Here is a 17431-nt window from a genome sequence, read left to right on the forward strand (position 1 = left end):
ACCAAAGAAACGCTTCACCTGCGGCTGAGCTACATTGAAGTCACTGCAGTAGCACTGCTGGGGACTGTCACTGCTGATGCTAACAAACATTTGCTTTTGCACTTTATTTTCCTAGCCTCTAGGGAGAAAAAAAGACAGAGCAGAAGATGATAAAGACCCTGGCATCCTTCACAACAATGCAGTTAGACAGCAAGGCCACAGCAGGTCAGATAATGGCAAGAGCAGGAAGAAATTAGGGAGATGTTGCCTCTGAGTACTCTAAATAACAACCCAAACTTATCCACTCTTGAGCACAGCTCAAAGATTACAGAATGTGAAGGACAGCAAATAGGAGTTCCTTGGTGGGGGGGTGTGAATGAAAGGGTCCACACAGCACTGAGTGGCTTCTGTTTGTCCCTTTCTATCTCCTTTGGAAAGCCCAAACTACCAGGGCCAAGGAGGGCTGCTAGGAATTATTCCAGCAGAAGTGGTACCATTCAGCTTCTCTTTCCAGGAGAGGCAGTTCCAGCTTCCCCAGCAGAAGTGGTACCATTCACCCTCTCTCTCCAGGAGAGGCAGCTCCAGCTTCCCCAGCAGGAGTGGTACCATTCACCCTCTCTCTCCAGGAGAGGCAGTTCCAGCTCCCCAGCAGAAGTGGTACCATTCACCCTCTCTCTCCAGGAGAGGCAGTTCCAGCTTCCCCAGCAGAAGTGGTACCATTCACCCTCTCTCTCCAGGAGAGGCAGCTCCAGCTCCCCAGCAGAAGTGGTACCATTCACCCTCTCTCTCCAGGAGAGGCAGCTCCAGCTCCCCAGCAGAAGTGGTACCATTCACCCTCTCTCTCCAGGAGAGGCAGTTCCAGCTCCCCAGCAGAAGTGGTACCATTCACCCTCTCTCTCCAGGAGAGGCAGTTCCAGCTCCCCAGCAGAAGTGGTACCATTCACCCTCTCTCTCCAGGAGAGGCAGTTCCAGCTTCCCCAGCAGAAGTGGTACCATTCACCCTCTCTTTCTTAGTAAAGGCAGGTTTAGATTCATGCAATCATAGAATGGGATGGGTTGGAAGGGACCTCAAAGCTCAGCCAGTGCCAACCTCCTGCCATAGGCAGGGACACCTCCCACTAGAACAGGCTGCTTAAGGCCTCCTCCAACCTGGTCCTGAACACCTCCAGGGAGGCTGTGGAGCACAGAAGCACCCAATGTGGAGAAGAAGCTAAGAAGCTGGAGTCAAAGCAAGTCTGAATCTGAGTGTGAGCAATCTGGAGAACTTACCTACAGGCTTTCAGGTGAGAGGTCTGCTGGAAAAGAGGGACAGCATGAAAACAATTAAAACTCAAGCATAAAAATGTTTCAACACAGCATAAACCTAAGCCCAGGGTTTGAACACAGCATAAACCTAAGCCCAGGGTTTAAACACAGCATAAATCTAACCTCAGGGTTTAAACATAGCATAAACCTAAGCCCAGGGTTTAAACACAGCATAAACCTAAGCCCAGGGTTTAAACTCAGCATAAATCTAACCTCAGGGTTTAAACACAGCATAAACCTAAGCCCAGGGTTTAAACTCAGCATAAATCTAACCTCAGGGTTTAAACACAGCATAAACCTAAGCCCAGGGTTTAAACACAGCATAAACCTAAGCCCAGGGTTTAAACTCAGCATAAATCTAACCTCAGGGTTTAAACACAGCATAAACCTAAGCCCAGGTTTAAAACATACCATGCCTGTGCTTCAGCAACCCACTTGTAGCCAGCATGCAGCAGCTTCACTGCTTCAGCCTGCCCCTGAAGGGGGCTACAAGAAGGCTGCAGAGGGACTGTTTGTAAAGGCCAGGAGCAATCACAGGATCATAGAACCAAGCAGGCTGGAAGAGAGCTCCAAGCTCAGCCAGCCCAACCTAGCACCCAGCCCAACCAACCAACCACACCATGGCACTAAGTGCCCCAGCCAGGCTTGGCTGCAACACCTCCTGCCACGGCCACTCCACCACCTCCCTGGGCAGCCCATTCCAATGCCAATCACTCTCTCTGACAACAACTTCCTAACAACATCCAGCCTCAACCTGCCCTGGCACAGCTTCAGGCTCTGTCCCCTTCCTCTGTTGCTGCCTGCCTGGCAGCAGAGCCCAACCCCACCTGGCTACAGCCTCCCTGCAGGCAGCTGCAGGCAGCAATGAGCTCTGCCCTGAGCCTCCTCTGCTGCAGGCTGCACCCCCCCAGCTCCCTCAGCCTCTCCTCACAGGGCTCTGCTCCAGGCCCCTCCCCAGCCTTGCTGCCCTGCTCTGGGCACCTTCCAGCACCTCAACATCTCTCTGCAATGGAGAAGCCCAGAACTGGGCACATTCCCTTTAAGCACTGCAAGTTCAGGACTCCCTGGAGCCTTCTCCAGAGGCTGCCCAGCAGGACTTGTGTCTGCACAATCCTTGGCCACAGTACTGCTGTTTCCCAAGGAAGAGAGACAAACATGTGAGCTGGATGGAAACTCTGAGACACTCTGAGAGGGACACTGAGCAGAGGACAATGCCTCAGGGCCATGCCATGGCTGGCACTGCTGTGTCCCTTCACCAGAACTCCTCACTGTCAGGAGCAGCAGCCAGGGGCTGTTGATTTGGCTTCTGTACCCACCAGAGATGGAAGGAATGAAAGATTCCTTCCACAGCAAGCCAAAGGCCTCTGTTGGGAGGGCTCTGTGGTGAAGGATTTCCCAATGCTGCTCCACAGCAGCTCTCTGGGCAGGCAGAAAAGCCTTGGCAGAGAGGGATTCATCTCACAGCCTCAAAAGAAGGATCCCCAATGTGGTTTGTGAGAACCAAACCCAGCTCTTCCCTAAGGGAGCAGGCATCTCCTCTCCTGACTTTTAACAGCTCATGGGACACATTCTAAAGCACTCAAAACAGGTTCACAGAATGGGTTGGGGTGGAAAGGACCTCAAAGCTCAGCCAGTTCCAACCTCCTGCCATGGGCAGGGACACCTCTCACCAGCACAGGTGCTCAGGGTCGCCTCCAACCTGGCCTTGAGCACCTCCAGGGAGGTTGTGGAGCACAGAAGCACATTGGGTGTTTCTGTGCTCCACAACCTCCCTGGGCAACCTGTGCCAGGGTCTCACCACCCTCAACCTCTGCCAGTGTCTCAACACCCTCAATCTGGGCCAGAGTCTCACCACCCCCAAAAGAAAGAGTCCTGGGTTCAGTTTTGGGTCTCTCGTTCCAAGAAGGACATTGAGGAGCTGCAACAGGTCCAGAGAAGGGCAACAAAGCTGGGGAAGGGTCTGGAGAACAGGGCTGGGGAGCAGCAGCTGAGGGAGCTGGGGGGGTTAGTGTGGAGCAGAGGAGGCTGAGGGCAGAGCTCATTGCTCTCTGCAGCTCCCTGAGAGGAGGCTGCAGGCAGGTGGGGGTTGGGAATCAGATGATAGGAGAGGAAATGTCCTGAGCTTGTGCCAGGGGAGGGTTAGGTTGGGGAGGAGGAAAAATGTCTTTAGTGCCAGAGTGGTCAGGGACTGGCAGAGGCTGCCCAGGGAGGTGGTGGAGTGCCCATGGCTGGAGGTGTTGCAGAGAGCTGTGGCCATGGCAGCTGGGGCCAGGGTTTGGTGGCCATGGTGGGGCTGGGTTGCTGGTTGGACTGGGTGAGAGCTTTTCCAACCCAAAGAGTTCTGTGACTCTTTGAGAAGACACCAGATGCCTGCTACAGGGCTGCTGTAGGTCAGGAAGCACTCAGAGATCAGTTACCTCTTTCTGCACAAACTTCTGGAACCCCCAGGGCAGAGCTTCTGCGGCGCTGTGCAGGGCGAGGAACACTGGAACAGGCTGAGGGGCAGAGAGCACAAACACCCAGGTCAGCCCCAGAGCTGCACACGTGCCCAGGAGCACTGCTCCTGCCACAGCTGCCCCACAGCTTGGTGGAGTTGGGGGGTCTCTTTTCTTTTGAAGCTGTAAACCCAGGCCAGACACATCCACAAGGGACTTAGACCCACTCCAAGCACCCACTCACGGGACAGGACCCTGCTTGCTGCTTCCCCAACTTCCAAGTGCCCAATCAGCTTCTACACAGCTGCCTCTGGGAGCTCAGCCCCAGCTTCCTGCCTCTGGTTTCCACAGCATCATAGAACCACCAGGCTGGAAGAGAGCTCCAAGCTCAGCCAGCCCAACCTAGCACCCAGCCCTGCCCAACCAACCAGACCATGGCACTCAGTGCCCCAGCCAGGCTTGCCTGCAACACCTCCAGCCACAGCCACTCCACCACCTCCCTGGGCAGCCCATTCCAATGCCAATCACTCTCTCTGACAACAACTTCCTAACAACATCCAGCCTCAACCTGCCCTGCCACAGCTTCAGGCTGTGTCCCCTTCTTCTGGCCCTGCCTGCCTGGCAGCAGAGCCCAACCCCACCTGGCTACAGCCTCCCTGCAGGCAGCTGCAGGCAGCAATGAGCTCTGCCCTGAGCCTCCTCTGCTGCAGGCTGCACACCCCCAGCTCCCTCAGCCTCTCCTCACAGGGCTGTGCTCCAGGCCCCTCCCCAGCCTTGCTGCCCTGCTCCAAACACCTTCCAGCACCTCAGCATCTCTCTGCAATGGAGGAGCCCAGAACTGGACACAGCACTCAAGGGGTGGCCTGAGCAGTGCTGAGCACAGGGGCAGAAGAACCTCCCTTGTCCTGCTGCCCACACTGCTCCTGAGCCAGCCCAGGATGCCATTGGCTCTGCTGCCCACCTGGGCACTGCTGCCTCCTCTGCAGCTCCTCTCTGCCACCACCCCCAGCTCCCTCTCTGCCTGGCTGCTCTCAGCCACTCTGGCCCCACCCTGCAGTGCTGCTTGGGGTTGTTGTGGCCAAAGTACAGAACCCTGCACTTGGCCTTGTTCAGTCTCATCTCAGTGGCCCCTGCCCACCCATCCAGCCTGGCCAGGTCCCTCTGCAGGCTCTCCTACCCTCCAACAGCTCCACACTGCTCCTGGCTTGGTGTCATCTAATTCCAGGCAAGATGCTTTGAGGTAACTGCTGTGAGGCATTGCCAGGGAAGAGCTGCCTGACAGGAGGGCAGAAATGTCATAGCTCACACACAGGTGATGTTGAAATCACAGCCAGTGAGGCCCCTGGCCACCATCCCAGCATGGAGAACCAAACCCCAGTGCTCACAGTGCTGAATGGGACAGCCTTTGCCCCAGGCCAACCCAGCCAGGATCAGTGCTCCAGAACAGATCCCAGGCAGCTGAAACAGAAGCGATTCTCTGCCCTGATTAAGATCATCTAAAGCCTTTAGGCTAAAGGCAGCCTTAGGCAGCAGTGCCCACCCGTGTCTAGTGTTCAAAGCACACAAGCAGGCAAAGAGTTGATGCCTCAGTGCTGCCCACGCCTGCTGAGGTGATTTTAGGCAGCAAACAGCTCTTCGGTGCAGCTTTGTCCTCACCAAGCTGTGTTCTCTGGGTTGTTCTGGATGGATAACCATCACTGATTAAACATTGTAAGTCATAATGACAGCTTGGGTGGATCCAGAACCACCGAGGGGACTTTTAACACCTCTGAATGAGCAAGGAAGGGGAAATCCCACGAACAGGAGGGGCATGAAGCTGGCAGCCCCAGCTTCAGCAGCTCTGAAACCCAGTGCCAGCCCTGCTGCTGGCCAGCTGAGCACACAAGCAGCACCCTGAGCCCGACACAACAGGAGCAAGCAGAAGCAATTCCCACCCACCAGGGAAGCTGGCAGCAGAATTCACATGCTGCCTCTTGGCAAACCAGTGCATTGGGGGTTCTTCACTCCTGCCCTGCTTTTGGCTCTTCCAGATCTATTTTGGAGCCAACAGTGGCTGCAGTTTGCCCAGCCCAGTTAACCTTCTCCACGTGTCTGCTGTCCCTGACTTGAGCAGTTCTTAGATGCCTAAGTGGGCTTAAGGCTTGCCCCAGTCCTCCACCAGCCCCAGTCCTCCACCAGCCCCAGCCCTCCTCCAGCCCAAGCTCTCCTCCAGCCCCAGCCCTCCTCCAGCCCCAGCTCTCCTCCAGCTCCAGCCTTCCTCCAGCCCCAGCCTTCCTCCAGCCCAAGCTCTCCTCCAGCTCCAGCCTTCCTCCAGCCCAAGCTCTCCTCCAGCTCCAGCCTTCCTCCAGCCCAAGCTCTCCTCCAGCCCCAGCTCTCCTCCAGCCCCAGCTCTCCTCCAGCCCCAGCCTTCCTCCAGCCCCAGCTCTCCTCCAGCCCCAGCTCTCCTCCAGCCCCAGCCTTCCTCCAGCCCCAGCCTTCCTCCAGCCCCAGCTCTCCTCCAGCCCCAGCCTTCCTCCAGCCCCAGCCTTCCTCCAGCCCCAGCTCTCCTCCAGCCCCAGCCTTCCTCCAGCCCCAGCCTTCCTCCAGCCCCAGCCTTCCTCCAGCCCCAGCTCTCCTCCAGCCCCAGCCTTCCTCCAGCTCCAGCCCTCCTCCAGCTCCAGCCCTCCTCCAGCTCCAGCCCTCCTCCAGCCCCAGCCCTCCTCCAGCCCAAGCTCTCCTCCAGTCCCAGCCTTCCTCCAGCCCAAGCTCTCCTCCAGCTCCAGCCTTCCTCCAGCCCTCCTCCAGCTCCAGCCCTCCTCCAGCTCCAGCCCTCCTCCAGCTCCAGCCCTCCTCCAGCTCCAGCCCTCCTCCAGCCCCAGCCCTCCTCCAGCCCAAGCTCTCCTCCAGCCCCAGCCCTCCTGTAGCCAAAGCTCTCCTCCAGCTCCAGCCCCAGACCTCCTCCAGCCCCAGACCCAGACCCCAAGTCCTGGGCAGAGGCAACTGGCAGCACCCCCAGAGACAGGCACCAGCAGAGATGAAGGTTGCAGCCCTGCAGCTCAGCAGTGTTTGGACATGAGACCCCCTGGCCTGGACCACAGAAGTGAGCACAACTCCTGCCTTAGGATCAAACCCACTTAGTGCCAGCACTAAGGTGAGACAGCTCAGGCATGACTTTGGCAGAGTTCATTTCCCTGCTCACAGCATCAGAACATTCACAGAACCACAGAAGGGGTTGGAAGGGACATCAAAGCTCCTCCAGCTCCAAGCCCCTGCCATGCCCAGGGACACCTCCCACCAGCACAGCTTGCTCAAGGCCTCATCCAGCCTGGCCCTGAACACCTCCAGGGAGGAGGCATCCACAGCCTCCCTGGGCAGCCTGTGCCAGTGTCTCACCACCCTCACTGCAAACAATTTCTTCCTCAGCTCCACTCTCACTCTCCCCTCTCCCAGCTCAAAGCCATTGTCCCTCATCCTGGCACTGCCAGCACTTGTCCAAAGTCCCTCCCCAGCTCTCCTGCAGCCCCTTCAGGCACTGGCAGGCTGCTCTAAGCTCTCCCTGCAGCCTTCTCTTCTCCAGGCTGAACAGCCCCAACTCTCCCAAGCCTGTCCCCACAGCAGAGCTTCTCCAGCCCTCTGAGCATCTTGGTGGCCTCCTCTGGCCCCTCTCCAGCAGCTCCAGGTCCTTCTTGTGCTGTGTTTCCCAGAGCTGGAGGCAGTGCTGCAGGTGAGGGCTGAGCAGAGCAGAGCAGAGGGGCAGAATCCCCTCCCTGTGCTGCTGCTCTGGATGCTGCCAGCACAAAGTTCCTGTCAGCAAAACCTCTCTGCAGGACGCAGTTTAGTCCCAGCAGGAGGCATTCCATAGTAACTATGGCCTTACACTGCTGGTCCCTTTGTCTTTCCTCCCTCAACAGCCACAGAATTAGGGCTCCAAATCCCTGCTCGGGTGCAACAAAAAGCCACTTAGAAATGGGAGATGCTCCTAAGGGAAGTTTGGGATACAAACCAAAACCGTTCCCAGCCCCTCTGCCACACTCTGCCTCTTGAGTGGGCAGGGCAGGACAGGAGGGGACAAAGGTAACTGAAGGGATGAGGAGGACTCAAGGGAAAATAGCAGAGGATGTGACCCACACCTGCCCCACTGCCAGGTGAGCAGGCAGCAAAGCTGCTCCTGGCAGGGCTTGCTGCTGCCAGGCAGGGCTCTCCGCGGGGATCTTTGCTCGCTTGACTCCGGGGAAGCCCAGAGGGATCTGCTTGACAAGGAACCAAGGCATCGCTACAAGCAGAGGCTTGTCCAAAACTCCCTTTTGATCCTGGGGTTTGGGAGCTGGCAGGAGGGAGCTGGCTCTGGAACAAGTATGGGATGCATTGACAGAGGGCAGGAGGCAAAATATTCCAGCTGCAGCCTCAGCAGGGCAGAGGAGAGGGGGAGCAGAACCTCTCTCGACCTACTCACCACAGCCCTTCTAATGCACCCCAGGATGCCCTTGGCCTTCTTGGCACCAGAGCACATTGCTGGCTCATGGGCACCTCTCCATCCACCAGGACCCCCAGGTCCCTTTGCCCTTCACTGCTCTCCAACAGCTCAGTCCCCAGCCTAGGGTGCTCCCTGGGGCTGCTCTTTCCCAGGAGCAGGACTGCACACTTGCTCTTGTTGGCTTTGATTCCCTTTCTCCCTGCCCAGCCCTCCAGCCTGTCTTCTTCAGCTTCTTCCCTGCCTACACAGTTCAGACCACTGAGGACCTGTCCTGCAAAGCACCAAGCACTCTGGAGAGATGCTGAGTGCTCTGCACTGTGATGGAAGTGCTTTTGGACCCCACTTTGTATGACTGGTCTGCTGCTCCAGCACCACCCATACAATGTATGCACTCCTTAAACCCCAACTCCCTTCTTTCCCACCAGCCCAGATCACATTCACACAATCACACAACTCTAGAGGTTGGGAGGGACCTCCAGAGGTCATCCAGTCCAAACTCCTGCCCGGGCAGCATCACCCAGGGCAGGGCACAGAGGAACACATCCAGGTGGGTCTTGGAAGGCTCCAGAGAAGGAGACTCCACAATCTCTCTGGGCAGCCTGCTCCAGGGCTCTGCACCTTCACTATAAAGAAGTCTCTCCTCTTACTGAGGTGAAACTTTCTTTGATCCAGTTTGTTGAGCATTTTAACATGCCAGAGTTGAAAGTTGGTGACTGGATCCTGTTGACCCTGCAGCAGCTTCCACTCTCAATGGATTCCAGAGGCCAACACCACATGAAGTGATCCTCAAGAGCTGCATGGCAACCAATGCAGCAGATCAAGGAGCATGGCTGCCCAGCTGAAGTGAAGGAGCAGGCTGCTGCTGCTGCTCTCTTTGCCTGGAAAGTGGAGCTAATGTCCAGCAAGTTGTGCTTCAGCTGGTATTGACCCACAGGGAATGGTTGGTAACTGCCTGCAAGGTCCTGCACCTGGGTGGCTGCAATCCCAAGCACAGCTCCAGGCTGGGTGCACAATGGCTGAAAGCAGTCCTGAGGAACAGGACCTGGGGGTCTGGGCTGATGAAAAGCTCAACAGGAGCCTGCAGTGTGAGTGCAGCCCAGACACAACCCTGTGCTGGGTGCAGCAAGAGCAGTGTGGGCACAGGGCAAGGGAGGGGATTCTGCCCCTTGGCTCTGCTCTCCTCACACCCCACCTGCAGCCCTGGGGGCAGTTCTGGAGCCCCCAGCACAAGCAGGACAGGGAAGTGTTGGAGCCAGACCAGAGGAGGCCACCAAGATGCTGAGAGGGCTGCAGCAGCTCTGCTCTGAGCACAGGCTGAGAGAGTTGGGGCTGTGCAGCCTGGAGAAGAGAAGGCTTGGAGGAGACCTTGGAGTGGCCTTGCAGGGTCTGAAGGGGGCTCCAGGAGGGCTGGGGAGGGACTATTGACAAGGTCTGGGAATGGCAGGAGGAGGAGGAATGGGTTTGAAGTGGCAGAGGGGAGATTGAAAGTGGATGTGAGGAAGAAGTTGTTTGCAGTGAGGGTGGTGAGAGACTGGCACAGGTTGAGGGTGGTGAGACACTGGCACAGGTTGCCCAGGGAGGTTGTGGAGCACAGAAGCACCCAATGTGATCTTTGATCTTTGATCACATTGGGTGCTTCTGTGCTCCACAACCCCCCTGGAGGTGTTCAGAACCAGGCTGGATGAGGCCTCAAGCAACCTGTTCTTGTGGAAGGTGTCCCTGCCTATGGCAGAGGGTTGGAACTGGATGCTCCTTGAGGTCCCTTCCAACCCAGACTGTCCCTCCCCAGCTCTCCTGTAGCCCCCTCCAGAGCCCAAGTCCCTGAGAGCAGAAGGAATAAAGAACTAACTTGTAGTACTTGTGTGATTCTTACCAGTCTAGACAGGGCCCTAGAGCCAGCATAGATAACACCAACAAAGAGAACTGAAGCAGGAAGCCTGGACAGGATTTCAGACCTGTAAAGCAATTCAAACCTCATTACTTCATCACCTTCATCACACAGGAAGCAGCAGTTGCTTGCAAGGAATACAACAATACAGATGCAGGAACATTTATATCCACGGTGTGCATGGTGAGTGCAGAGATTCACTGAGTGCTTTAGGTTGGAAGCAATCTTAAAGCTCATCCAGTTCCAAATCCTTGCCATGGCCAGGGACACCTCTCACCAGCTCCAGCCCCAGCCTTCCTCCAGCTCCAGCCACAGCCCCAGACCTCCTCCAGCCCCAGCCTTCCTGCAGCCAAAGCTCTCCTCCAGCTCCAGCCCCAGCCCTCCTCCAGCCCCAGACCTCCAGCCTCAGCCTTCCTGTAGCCAAAGCTCTCCTCCAGCTCCAGCCCCAGCCCTCCTCCAGCCCCAGACCTCCAGCCTCAGCCTTCCTGTAGCCAAAGCTCTCCTCCAGCTCCAGCCCCAGCCCTCCTCCAGCCCCAGACCTCCAGCCTCAGCCTTCCTGTAGCCAAAGCTCTCCTCCAGCTCCAGCCCCAGCTCTCCTCCAGCCCCAGACCTCCTCCAGCCCCAGCCCTCCTGTAACCAAAGCTCTCCTCCAGCTCCAGACCTCCAGCCCCAGCCTTCCTCCAGCCCCAGCCTTCCTGTAGCCAAAGCTCTCCTCCAGCTCCAGCCCCAGACCTCCTCCAGCCCCAGACCCAGACCCCCAAGTCCTGGGCAGAGGCAACTGGCAGCACCCCCAGAGACAGGCACCAGCAGAGATGAAGGTTGCAGCCCTGCAGCTCAGCAGTGTTTGGACATGAGACCCCCTGGCCTGGACCACAGAAGTGAGCACAACTCCTGCCTTAGGATCAAACCCACTTAGTGCCAGCACTAAGGTGAGACAGCTCAGGTATGACTTTGGCAGAGTTCATTTCCCTGCTCACAGCATCAGAGCATTCACAGAACCACAGAATGGGTTGGAAGGGACATCAAAGCTCCTCCAGCTCCAAGCCCCTGCCATGCCCAGGGACACCTCCCACCAGCACAGCTTGCTCAAGGCCTCATCCAGCCTGGCCCTGAACACCTCCTGGGAGAGAGCATCCACAGCCTCCCTGGGCAGCCTGTGCCAGTGTCTCACCACCCTCACTGCAAACCATTTCTTCCTCAGCTCCACTCTCACTCTCCCCTCTCCCAGCTCAAAGCCATTGTCCCTCATCCTGGCACTCTCAGCCCTTGTCACAAGTCCCTCCCCAGCTCTCCTGCAGCCCCTTCAGGCACTGCCAGGCTGCTCTAAGCTCTCCCTGCAGCCTTCTCCTCTCCAGGCTGACAATCTCAACTCTCCCAGCCTGTCCCCACAGCAGAGCTTCTCCAAGCCCTCTGAGCATCTTGGTGGCCTCCTCTGGCCCCTCTCCAGCAGCTCCAGGTCCTTCTTGTGCTGGGGACGCCAGAGCTGGAGGCAGTGCTGCAGGTGAGCAGAGCAGAGCAGAGCAGAGGGGCAGAATCCCCTCCCTTGTCCTGCTGCTCTCTCTGCTCTGGCTGCAGCCATCAAAATGCTGTACCCAAAGCTCCTGTAAGTGAAAGCTCTCTGCAGGACTGGGTTTAGTCCCAACATAAAGCACTCCACAGTAACTATGGCCTTACACTGCTTGGCCTTTTGCCTTCCCTCCTGGAAGGCTGCCCCAAGGCCTCCTTGCAGCCTTCTCTCCTGCAGGCTGAGCAGCTCCAGCTCTCTCAGCCTGCCTGCTTGTTCGGTAGCCCTCCCATGCAGCACAGGGAAATGAATCACTTCACCTACCCCCAGACACAGCTATCTGCAGCTCTGCTTTTTGTTGTCCCCTCTGTGCCTGGCTCCACTCTCTGCAATGCTTTGTCCCACAGCAGCTGCTTCTCTTGGTGTTCAAGGAGAGGAATTCATAGAACCAGCCAGGTTGGAAGAGAGCTCCAAGCTCAGCCAGTCCAACCTATCCCCCAGCCCTAGCCAGTCAACCAGACCATGGCACTGAGTGCCTCATCTAGGCTTTGCTTGAACACCTCCAGGCACAGCCACTCCACCACCTCCCTGGGCAGCCCATTCCAGTGCCAATCACTCTCTCTGACAACAACTTCCTAACAACATCCAGCCTCAACCTGCCCTGCCACAGCTTCAGGCTGTGTCCCCTTCTTCTGGCCCTGGCTGCCTGGCAGCAGAGCCCAACCCCACCTGGCTACAGCCTCCCTGCAGGCAGCTGCAGGCAGCAATCAGCTCTGCCCTGAGCCTCCTCTGCTGCAGGCTGCACCCCCCCCAGCTCCCTCAGCCTCTCCTCACAGGGCTGTGCTCCAGGCCCCTCCCCAGCCTTGCTGCCCTTCTCCAAACACCTTCCAGCACCTCAACAGCTCTCTGCAATGGAGGAGCCCAGAACTGGACACAGCACTCAAGGTGTGGCCTGAGCAGTGCTGAGCACAGGGGCAGAAGAACCTCCCTTGTCCTGCTGCCCACACTGCTCCTGAGCCAGCCCAGGATGCCATTGGCTCTCTTGGCCACCTGGGCACTCTGCTGGTTCATCTTCAGCATACTATCTTTGGTCTAGTTCCAAAAAATTTGCTCACTTCAAGACAAAGCCCTGAGAGCAGGAGCCAGTGGACATCCCTACAGCTCCTGACATGGAAAAGCAAAGCACACAAACGAAGTCAGAGCACCAGGAGGTGTTCTTAAGTGTCTCAGTATCTTGAGCAGTGCCTATTAAGTGTAAGACCTGGAGGGTCCCTGGGAGAGGGAGCCTTCTTCTCCTAAAGATCTCCTGCTCTTGCAGCCTCCTGTGCTGTGTTTGGATTTCCATGCTGGGTTTTCACTTTGCTGCCCCTCGGGAAGGTCAATGGAGCTGGGGGGTTGGAGAAGAAGCCTGGGGAGCAGCAGCTGAGGGAGCTGAGAGTGTTCACTCTGCAGGAAAGCAGTCAGAGAGGTGACCTGATTATGGCTGCCTGAAAGGAGGCAGGAGTGAGGTGGAGGTTGGTCTCCTCTCTCTAGTATCAGGGGATAGAAGGAGAGCAAATGAGCTGAAATTGTGCCAGGGAGCTTTAGGTTGGGTACTGGGAAAAACTCTTTGCTGCAACAGTGGTGAGGGATTGGCACAGGCTGCCCAGGGAGGTGGTGCAGTCACCACCCCTGGAGGTGTCCAAGAAACTTGTGGGTCATAGAATCAAGCAGGCTGGAAGAGAGCTCCAGGCTCAGCCAGCCCAACCTAGCACCCAGCCCTGCCCAATCAACCAGACCATGGCACTCAGTGCCCCAGCCAGGCTTGCCTGCAACACCTCCAGCCACAGCCACTCCACCACCTCCCTGGGCAGCCCATTCCAATGCCAATCACTCTCTCTGACAACAACTTCCTAACAACATCCAGCCTCGACCTGCCCTGGCACAGCTTCAGGCTGTGTCCCCTTCTTCTGGCCCTGGCTGCCTGGCAGCAGAGCCCAACCCCACCTGGCTACAGCCTCCCTGCAGGCAGCTGCAGGCAGCAATGAGCTCTGCCCTGAGCCTCCTCTGCTGCACACCCTCAGCTCCCTCAGCCTCTCCTCACAGGGCTGTGCTCCAGGCCCCTCCCCAGCCTTCTCTGGACACCTTCCAGCACCTCAACATCTCTCTTCAATCCAGGAGCCCAGCACTGGACACAGCATTCGATGTGTGTCCTGAGCAGTGCTGAGCAGAGGGGCACAAGAACCTCCCTTGTCCTGCTGCCCACACTGTGGCACTTTGGGACATAGCTCAGTGGCCATGGTTGTGTTGATGCTTGGACTGGATGACCTCGGAGGTCTCTTCCACCCAAACCAACTGGATGAGGTGGTGCACTTGCACAGGCTGCACAGGTTTGCACTGCACACAAACAGACTTTGCCACCCACAGCTTCGTTCCTCAGCCAGGTTCACCAAGAGGCTCTCCCTGAAGATCAGATTGTCCCTGTGGGAGCCTGGCCCGGGAGATTTCCTAATGAGAGTCCTTTGGCTAAGCCAAACTCCTAGGGGCAGTTTGTGAAGTCATGGAGGGATGAAGTCACCAGGGCTGGATCTCATCTCCTTTTTCAGCCTGGCTGGTGCAGAAGGTTCAGGTTTCAGTCCCCAGAGGAGGCTTCAGAAGTTGCACTTTTCCTTCTTTTGTTACTTTTGGAGCTTGGTACTTAACGGGGCAAAGGGACCAAGTGGCTGCTAAGCACCAGAGAGAAGAACACCAGATTTTGAGCGAGGGAGGAAAGGAGTAGCAGTGATCCCAAGGCCTGATCCAAAGGCTCCCCAGGACCAAGGACACTGCAGCCTCCATAGGCAGCATCACAGCATGGGAGGGGCTGGAAGGGACCACTGGAGATCATCCAGTCCAACCCCCCCACCAGAGCAGGGTCAGCCAGGGCAGGGCACACAGGAACACATCCAGGTGGGTCTGGAAAGGCTCCAGAGATGGAGACTCCACAACCTCTCTGGGCAGCCTGCTCCAGGGCTCTGCCACCCTCACACCAAAGAAGTTTCTGCTCTTTTGGCCAAGTCTGTGCCCATTGCCTCCTGTGCTGTCACCACTGACAGGAGTCAGGCCCCATCCTCCTGACCCTACCCCTCAGCTGTTTGCAAGCATTGCTCAGATCCCACTCAGCCTCCTCCTCTCCAGGCTAACCAGCCCCAGCTCTCTCAGCATTTCCTTCCATGAGAACTGTTCAGTGCCCTCAGCAGCTCAGTGGCCCTGGGCTGGACTCTCTCCAGCAGTTCTTTGTCCTTCATGAGCTGTGGTGCCCAGGACTGGACTCAGCACTGCAGGTGAGGCCTCACCAGGGCAGAGGAGACAGAGGACAGAAAGGTAAAAGGTCAAAGTCAAATGAGGAAGGGCAAGGGGAGAGAGGGGGAAAGGGCAAGGGGAGAGAGGGGGAAAGGGCAAGGGGAGAGAGGGGGAAAGGGAAGGGGAGAGAGGGGGAAAGGGAAGGGGAGAGAGGGGGGAAAGGGAAGGGGAGAGGGGCGGAAGGGGAGAGGGGGGGAAAGGGAAGGGGAGAGAGGGGGAAAGGGAAGGGGAGAGAGGGGGAAAGGGAAGGGGAGAGAGGGGGAAAGGGAAGGGGAGAGAGGGGGAAAGGGAAGGGGAGAGAGGGGGAAAGGGAAGGGGAGAGAGGGGGAAAGGGAAGGGGAGAGAGGGGGAAGGGCAAGGGGAGAGAGGGGGAAGGGCAAGGGGAGAGAGGGGGAAGGGCAAGGGGAGAGAGGGGGAAGGGCAAGGGGAGAGAGGGGGAAGGGCAAGGGGAGAGAGGGGGAAGGGCAAGGGGAGAGAGGGGGAAGGGCAAGGGGAGAGAGGGGGGAAGGGCAAGGGGAGAGAGGGGGAAGGGCAAGGGGAGAGAGGGGGAAGGGCAAGGGGAGAGAGGGGGAAGGGCAAGGGGAGAGAGGGGGAAGGGCACGGGGGAGAGAGGGGGAAAGGGAAGGGGAGAGAGGGGGAAGGGCAAGGGGAGAGAGGGGGAAGGGCAAGGGGAGAGAGGGGGAAGGGCAAGGGGAGAGAGGGGAAGGGCAAGGGGAGAGAGGGGGAAGGGCAAGGGGAGAGAGGGGGAAGGGCAAGGGGAGAGAGGGGGAAGGGGAAGGGGAGAGAGGGGGAAAGGGAAGGGGAGAGAGGGGGAAAGGGAAGGGGAGAGAGGGGGAAAGGGAAGGGGAGAGAGGGGGAAAGGGAAGGGGAGAGAGGGGGAAGGATAGAAAGAAAAAAAGGGGAAACATCAAAATAAAAGGAAAAGGAGAAGAGAAGGAAACAGGAAAAAGGGAGAAAAGACAAAAGGGAAAGAGAAGTAAAGAGCCTGAAAAAGCAAAGGAGGATGGAGCAGAGCGAGGCTGAAGCCAGGGCTTCACTCAGAACACTGCCCTCTTTCATGTTCTCCACCACTAAATTCCAGGAATCCCAAATATATCTCCATCTCCCATGCAACACTGCAGAGGGAGATGGAAAAGGGCTTCAGATGCTTTTTCCATGATGTAAGGGGAGGATTTGAGGCTGCCAAGTGGGAATTTGAGGACTGAGAAAGAATGCAGAGCTGTTTGCTGTAACGTGTCAGCACCAACAATCTGCCTGCATGGAAGGCACCAGGAGCTTCCTGCTGGCAGGGCAGGGCTGCACAGGCTGGAGAGGATAGCTCAGTGGCATGGCAGGGCTGAGGAGCCTGGCTGGAGGAGCCTGGCTGGAGGGCTGGATCCAACACTTTGGAGCTCTGGGTGAAGCAGGGCTCTGAGCTGCTGCTCAGCTGGGAGGAAAACTCAGCACTAGGAGAACTGCCAAGCAGGCTCAGAAGCTGTGCAGCAGATCACAGTGCTGGAAGCATCATGCAGCTGCCACAGGTACTCCTCTGTGCTCCACAGAGCCCCTGCTTTGGATGCAAGTTGTGCAGACAGTCACCACTCACCCAGGGTGGTGGCAGAGTCCCTTGCAACTGGGAGCACTGAAGGTGGGGAGGGGAAGGAAAAGAAGCTGATGAAAAGCAGGATAGCCACAAAGCCTAGAACCACAGAACTGGTTTGGTTGGAAAAGATCTCTAAGGTCATTCAGTCCAAGCAGCAACCCAGCCCCACCATGGCCACCAAACCCTGGCCCCAGCTGCCATGGCCACAGCTTTCTGCAACACCTCCAGCTGTGGGCACTCCACCACCTCCCTGGGCAGCCTCTGCCACTCCCTGACCACTCTGGCACCAAAGACATTTTTCCTCCTCTCCAACCTAACCCTCCCCTGGCACAAGTTCAGGACATTTCCTCTCCTTCCATCACCTAAGCCTAGGGAGCAGAGCCCAACCCCCACCTGCCTGCAGCCTCCTCCCAGGGAGCTGCAGAGAGCAATGAGCTCTGCCCTCAGCCTCCTCTGCTCCACACTAACCCCCCCAGCTCCCTCAGCTGCTCCTCCCCAGCCCTGTTCTCCAGACCCTTCCCCAGCTTGGTTGCCTTTCTCTGGACCTGCTCCAGCCCCTCAATGTCCTTCTTGGAGTGAGGGACCCAAAAGTGAGCTCAGGACTCAAGTTGTGGCCTCACCAGAGCTGAGCACAGGAGGACAGGGAGACCATTACTGCTTTGCTCCTGCTGGCCACACCACTGCTGATCCAGGCCAGGATGTTGGTGGCTTCTTGGCCACCCTCACTCACCTTCAGACTGCTCTAAGCAATGTGCTTTTATTTGGTCTTTATTGTGAGCTTGAGAGCAAATTGCAGCCAGAAGCCTTTGACTTTAGGCCTGTTTGTTGGGGAGGCTCTTGTTTAGCTGTTTGAGGTTTACTTTAATGCAGGAGACAAAATGCCTCAAGCCCAGTCCAGCCTTGTGAAGAAAGACAGACTTAAACTCAGGCTGAATTACAGCCAAAACACACCAATTAATTTGGG

At 57.3% G+C, this 17431-nt stretch overlaps 1 protein-coding gene across 7 annotated transcripts in view; it reads right to left on the reverse strand.

Moving 5' to 3' along the window:
• Positions 1–17431, reverse strand: part of TMEM241 (transmembrane protein 241) — a 77077-nt gene that overhangs the window by 47976 nt on the left and 11670 nt on the right. For 3 of the 7 annotated variants that reach the window (XM_064170468.1, XM_064170470.1, XM_064170464.1), the window contains exons 4-6: positions 10046–10127; positions 3702–3779; positions 1249–1274 (exon numbers count right to left, since the gene is read on the reverse strand). In XM_064170468.1, the coding sequence (XP_064026538.1) occupies positions 1249–1274; positions 3702–3779; positions 10046–10127 (186 nt within the window). The remainder of the gene's footprint in view (positions 1–1248; positions 1275–3701; positions 3780–10045; positions 10128–17431) is intronic. The other 4 variants (XM_064170465.1, XM_064170467.1, XM_064170466.1 and 1 more) reach the window with 4 other exon arrangements.

The sequence above is a fragment of the Pogoniulus pusillus genome, chromosome 34 (genome assembly GCF_015220805.1).
Source record: "Pogoniulus pusillus isolate bPogPus1 chromosome 34, bPogPus1.pri, whole genome shotgun sequence".
NCBI lineage: Eukaryota > Metazoa > Chordata > Aves > Piciformes > Lybiidae > Pogoniulus > Pogoniulus pusillus.